The 6,719-nt window shown below is 41.6% G+C and overlaps 1 protein-coding gene across 1 annotated transcript in view; it reads left to right on the top strand.

The window, feature by feature from the left end:
• Positions 1–6,719, top strand: part of DTL (denticleless E3 ubiquitin protein ligase homolog (Drosophila)) — a 20,517-nt gene that overhangs the window by 8,924 nt on the left and 4,874 nt on the right. Inside the window, exons 11-12 of the mRNA XM_009330212.1 lie at positions 3,242–3,331; positions 5,136–5,274. Coding sequence (XP_009328487.1) covers positions 3,242–3,331; positions 5,136–5,274 — 229 coding nt within the window. The remainder of the gene's footprint in view (positions 1–3,241; positions 3,332–5,135; positions 5,275–6,719) is intronic.

The raw sequence follows: 6,719 nt of genomic DNA on the forward strand, positions 1-6,719 counted from the left end.
CCCCCACTTCTCCTTTTTTCAGTTCTTGCTTCAGACATAGCTTTTTCTCATGCTTAATTTACAGTAGTTAAAGCCTTTGTATTACAGCAAGGGCTCAGCCAGAGCCTTCAGCAAAATTCCAAACCATCGTCTGACAGCCGAGAGGCTTCGTCACTTGGCATCTTGTGCTGACGTGTAGGAAATGCAAATGTCACCAAGTTAATCGCAGGGACCTCAGAATGAGGCGTGCTTCGAGTTCTGCTCTCCATACTTGACAGCCATACGGGAACAGAGTGGACTTCTTATCTGAAGTAGAATAGACAGAAACCACAGGTGACTGCTTATTTCAGGTTTGGGGTAATTTTTAAGGAATGCTGACTTGTTTACCCCTTTCACGATGAGTTTGAAAGTACAATACAAACCTTTGAGAGCAGAGGGCCAGCCTGCTGTGATTGTGGTTTGAGCATGTATTCTTTTTGATTTGGAGAACACTTGTAAGCAGCTAGGTTGTTTACTCAGAAGTAGCAGGAGTGCAGTAGCATGGCTACTCCCATGCCAAGTGGTGTAATTTTAACCTTCCTCATGTTCTGTGTGAGTTCAGCAAAAATACCTGTGCAAACTTGGGTTGCGCATCCTGCGTCCACATGTTTGGATACTTTCTTGGAATGCAGGCTGGGACTGGATCGAGAGCATTCAAGGATGTCATTACATCTCAAAGTTTAAGCGTTTAAGCACATTTAAAATGCATTCATGTACAGAAGGCTTCTGTTGCTATCACATGTGGGTGACAGATCATATTGCATATTTATTAAATAAATCATCAGATGGTTACTTTTATTTTAATCCCATAATCATGTTAGAAAGTGGGACTTCCAGCAAAACTGTCTCTTTCGAGATCTGTCATATTCAGAGTCTTCTTAATTTGTTTTAAATGTTGGCAGATTTTACTGACTTTGAAACATATGTATCTTTTCCTGGGATGAGGACTTACTATGCTGTGAAAAAAACATGGTTAGATATTGCATGAGCAATTAACAGGTAATGTTGGAAAGAACTTAATGAAGAGTGCTAGCTTTTCATATCTAGAGAGGAATGAAAGGCAGAGCAAGACCTTGTCCACCCAGATTATTTCTCTGAGAAACTTTTGCAGCAGTGCTAAGTTGTGTTTGGGTGAGCAGTTCCCAAGGAATACTGTGGCTAGAAGTTATTGCTGATGAGGATGCTGTTTCAGTCTGTTTCCATATACAAATCACTTCCAGACAATGAACACTCACTTTATTGTGTTGGTGGTTTTTTTTAACTACTAGTTCGTCGATTAATGAACTGACTCTTGAACAGCCCTAAGATTATAAAAGCCAGAGAGCAGAGAGGTTTCTCTCTACAAAGATGGTACCTAGCTGAGCTACCTTCCCGGTAATAAAAAAATATCTTTTAGAGACATATACTTCCAGAGTTCCATTGTCCTTTGAATCCTCTGGTACAGACCACTCTGAGGTGACCATATTAAGTTACCCTTTGGTCTGTTCCAGCATTGGAATTTAAATGCTTCTGTATCGCATGGTGCATAAAACTATATATGCCATTTTATGCTGAATCTTGAAGATGGGTACAACAGCTGTTTCAGTGAGTAGAGTAACTAATAAAGTCTCATTTCCTAGGTTTCTCTTTCAACCTTTCCACAATAGCTCTAACTTCCCCACCAATATCCTGTCAAATCAGGCAAAAAGCAGCATGTGCTGTGGCTAATCCTGCCTTAACATGCGCAGACTGACCGACTGTCTTCTGCCAAACACAGTGGACACAGCTACAACTATGCATACTCCTTTAGTTCACAATAAGTCGGTTTAATTTACACTAGTACGGTGTAAAACAAGTGTGTCCCAGCAAGCATAATTCTCTTCCTCTGCTTTCCATTCAGCAATCAGTGGCTACTAGACCACTGTTGTGTCTGTTATGTGTGTATAGCAAGACCGCTATTAAATGTAAACAAAGGTGTTCTCAGGAGATCTCCTGTTGTTTATTGCCTGAATAGGGATTTAGTTTCCATGGTATTGCATGTTTTGGCAGAGAAGGGAATACTCTGACCAAGGCATTTAGTGGATATTTAGTCAAGTGATTGCCTCTGCTATGCCAGGAAAAAAAAAGCAGCCTGTTAAGATGAACCTGGTTGTATCAGAACAACTTTAAGATCCGAAGCTGGATATTCAGTTGCGGTTTTGCAGGCAGGTTGTAGGAGGTGATCCACAAGAGAAAAACTTGTGTGTAAATCAGAAGCCTTCCCCAATGCCTTGCATCTTTCTTTGAAATCTGTAAGTAATGTCTACTCCTTTGCCCACACACTAAAGGATCTGTTCATTCACTTAGTCATTTATGCAAATCCCTTTGATAAATCCCCCTTATAATGTCACATCAATAATGGTGACTCATAGCTCCAGAAAGGATTGCCTGCTGAAAGCATGCAAAACTTGAATATAATCTGTGTGTGTGTGTATGCATGTGTGTTTTCTTCCTTGGGCCACTAAATGCTAGCTTCAGCTGTATCTGTCACTTACATGAGCTGTAATTGAAGATTAACAGTAATACTGTAGAACAGGAGAAAGACTTTTATGAAGGGTGTAAAAGAAATGGAGATCAGTTTAATGAGCATGAGTGATTTAGGGAGCATTTTTATGAACTCTTAAGAGGGTTTCTGGTCCAGCTGGTTGGTTGGAGGAGGTACAGGCGCTTGGCAGTCGCACAAATGCCAGTTCTGAAGCCAGTGAAGGTTCATCTATAGGATTTTGTTGGTGGCAGTTTTATTTTTTTAATAAACCACTGACCTGTGATTGGGCCATTTGTAAAATGGCAGCAGAATATAATTGCCTATCTTGATTCAAAGTATGAGCTTCCCAAACTTTTAAGCATCTTACCTCGAACAGGTAGAGGTTCTTAATATAGTAAAATGCTTGTCGTGTTTTGGGCTGACAGCTCTGGAGGCAGAAATCCTGTGTGTAGCAGTAATTGGACAAATGTTTCCAGGCAAGTCAGTACATCTCACTGCTAACCAGCTGCTTCACCTCTAGAAATGAAACATGAACTGGTTCTTAGGGCTCCATCCGTTGTTGCCTCATGATGACAGGCTGGGAGCATTTATCCATCTCATATAGGAAAGATGGAAAGTATTCACATGCTTCACAGGTGGGCTGTGGGGTCTTTTCTTAGTGATGTATATCAGGCTGTGGGGCTTCTGACTGTATACTTGTTTTTCTATGGAATTTTTAAGGTTTCTGAGCCTAGCCTTCCTCCACGGATACTCCTTGGTCACTCTCAAGAAGTTACCTCCATTGCTTGGTGTCCTTCAGACTTCACTAAGGTTTGTTTTCTGGAAAATTGTCTTTCCTGTGAAACAATAAATGTGATGTGGCAACATCTGCTTTTCAAAATTGCAGCAGTATTTGTTTATTTGGGAGGAAATTTTTAGTCAATAATTTCTAAAAATGTTCATTTGGGGCAGCAGTAAACCAAGCTTGTCACATGAGTGCAATGTATTAGAACTTTTTCATTATTTTCAAATAATTTAGGCTATTTGATAAGACCTAGGAAATCACAAATTAACAAAGACGTCTCTGGATGAGAGCTTGTGACACTACCTATAAGAGACAAAACTGTGAAACCATTTAATCAGGGCTTTCATAAGCCAAAAGCTTGTTTTGTGGTTCCATACTTACAGCTTCCTGACCTGTCTGACCATTGATACATCTAGTCTTGTACAAAGCAGCAAGAAGTTTTGAATGCCCTTTAAAAAATATGTGGACTTTTTTCATTGTGACCTTTTTTCAAAATCTGAGCTGCTTTTATGACATATTTGTGTGTACACCCAAAAACCTACAGTGAAATTGGGTCAGTAATTATGTACCAGGTATCACTAAAAGGAAGAGAACTGCAGTAGGAGGTTGGTTCAAATGATTGACCTAGCTTAAAATGAGAAATAACCCTGAAAAATCCTAGACAGTGTCCTAATAATAGCCAGAGTTTCTTTCACCCCACAGTATTAAGCAAGTCAGCCACTTTCCCTAGCTTGCACTATAGAACCGGGTCTTCAGAAAAGTGTTGCAGTGTAGGAGGGTGAGAGTCTTGCAGGCAAACAAGAGGAATTGTTCTAGTTGTATAAGATGCACAAAAATATGAGAATTAGCATTTTAGATGAAATCTGTGATCTAGAGGTAGCCCAGCATCCTGATCATGATGTGTTGGAAATGCAGACCAATACAGCCTTTAGAATTGTTACTGACACAGGTAAGAAATAGTCTGCCATTGTACAGATGCTGACGCATGAAGTAAAGTGGAAAATGTGGTGCTAAGACAGGTCAGGAAGCTGCTTGGAGTGATTTGAGAGGCAAAGTTGCTTTCTGTAGGGACAATATTCGTGTCACAGAGGTCAGAGTAGAGGCACTTTCCCATCCATATTGCTATGAACTTTGGCCACAGCATTTCCTTTTTCTTGCTGCTGATTCCCCTGTGAGTCACCAGCTAATCTGTCCAAAATGAGCCATAAAATGCGGGCGAGGTGGGTTCTGTTGCTTCTTTGGATGAGATTCCACAGATCCTTTCAGAGCGCGTGATGCTGCGGCGGGAATCTAGACCAATGTTTCTAGCAGAGTTGGTTTCTCTGCCAGATACTGCTGACATCTGACTCTGAAGAGATAGCGCTTAAGGCTAGCGCCACAGCCTTCCAATGTCACCTTCTCAGTGTGTTGCAAATGTTCGTCCCCAAGCAGAAAAGGTCCTGAGTAACAGAGACAGACCTAGATGCAGGTGCAAAAAGCAGCATGGCCGCTTTTGTCTACCGAGTGATTGAAATCTCAAAATATGGCCTGGCCCTTCCTGAGCACACTGCCGTCTGTTACAGAGCTATGCAAGGCCAACAGTTACTGGTGACTGAGAGTTCTCTAGCAGAAAGACGTGAAGGCGGCAGCCTTGCCTGCTTTAAAGCAAATACTGCTGTCTGGTACAGTAATGAAAGAGAGTTGGGTTGTTTTGTTTGTTTTAGGGGCAAATCTTGTACCCCCTCAACCAGGCTTCACCCTCATTCATATTGGCATGGTGTGTTGGGTGTAGCTGTTCTAGTTCACTTGGCCAGTGCTCTGGTTACTCCAACAAACTAATTTATACTGTAGATTGCCACGTGCTCTGATGACAACACTGTGAGGATTTGGCGCTTACAACGTCGTCCTGAGGAGGAGAAATCAGCATTCAGCAAAATCAACTTGGTGGGCTGGGTCATTCAGAAAAAAACAGAAGAACAACGTGGAGCAGGTAAGGCCCCTGAGCTGAGATATCTTGCTCTGCAACATGGCTTCTGAATTTTGGCTGTTCTCTGTACCAACAGCAGCCTTTGGCTTGTCTTATTAGTCTTCTATTTTTTTCATATTAGGCAATAATTCATATAGCCAGACAAACACTTCTATTTGTAAATACTTCTGCCACCAACAAGACAAGCTGGCTGAAATAGCTTACAAGTATGCCGAAGTCTGTATGACCAGACTGCAAAGCAAATATTCATTAATACAGCTTGTCGGGCAGCCAGATCTTCAGTGGATATCAGCAGGGTTCAGTAATTGAACAGCCAAAGGAGATGTCATGTGTGCATGCACTGTAGCAACAAGTCACTTTTTTTTATATCAAATAATAACTGAGAGCAGTAAGATCATATGCTTTTTCCAGTTTGCTAGTTTACCCAGTAAAGGGCTGACGGCATATATACAGCCTTGGAACTCTGAACTGTTTCCTCCTGCCCAGTAGTTGAATTCTGCACAGATTTCTTTGCTGCTGCTATCAATATTGCATCTCTTTCTTCAGCTTCATACAGTGGTACTGACTGGCTATACAGGCAAATGCCACGTAGTGAAAGTACTTCAAACATGCATATAGGCAATCATGATGTGATCATAATGTTCCAGAATTAATCAGTAGCGTTCATCTATTCACATGTTAAGGCTAGTTAACAAATGCAATACCTTTCTACAAAGCCTAGGGAATCAGACAAGCTATGCAGCACGCTCTCACAGCTAGCAAGCAGATCTGGGCTCCACGGAGAAGCTACTCACTGGACGGTACCCTAGACCATAAGAAAAGAGCCCTGGATCACAGCACTACTTTGACTTGTCTGAAACTTGCATTTTGTTACAGTAGAGTAGGTGAAAGGAGAATACCACCCCCCCCCCAAAAAAAAGTGAAATAAGATGAGCTTCTCTGTAGAGTAGCTCTGAAACTAAGAATACAATAGCTTCCCAGCAGCTGGTGGTGTGACTTCCTGTGTTCCACCTATCTTTTCTAGCCACCCTCCAAATGAATTTCACCTTGGCTAAAACAAATAAAGGCTGAAGGTCTCGAAATCCCACTAATGGGATAACATTACCTCTAACCTTTTGCCAGTGAGTAACAATCTTGCAGGAAGTTTGCAGGACAATAGCAGGGAGAGTGCCAGGTCTGCTCCGTAGCTGGTAATTGGTTTGTGTGTGCAGACACTCTGCCTCAGAGAGGGCTCAAAAATCACTTTGTGTACTAGTTTCAGCAAAAGAGAAGTAAGCGTAGGTCTAGTCCAGAAGCCTGAAACCTGAAGTAGCTTGTACACTAAAAGTTCACAAGTCAGCTTTGGCAATTATACTGGAAAAATAACTTATTTCTCCTTGCTCTTGCTGCATTAAAGTAACACAGGAGGGAAGAGGAAGTACACAGACACTGCAAACACAACAGCAGGC

The sequence above is a fragment of the Pygoscelis adeliae genome, unplaced genomic scaffold (assembly GCF_000699105.1).
Source record: "Pygoscelis adeliae isolate BGI_AS28 unplaced genomic scaffold, ASM69910v1 Scaffold308, whole genome shotgun sequence".
Lineage (NCBI taxonomy): Eukaryota > Metazoa > Chordata > Aves > Sphenisciformes > Spheniscidae > Pygoscelis > Pygoscelis adeliae.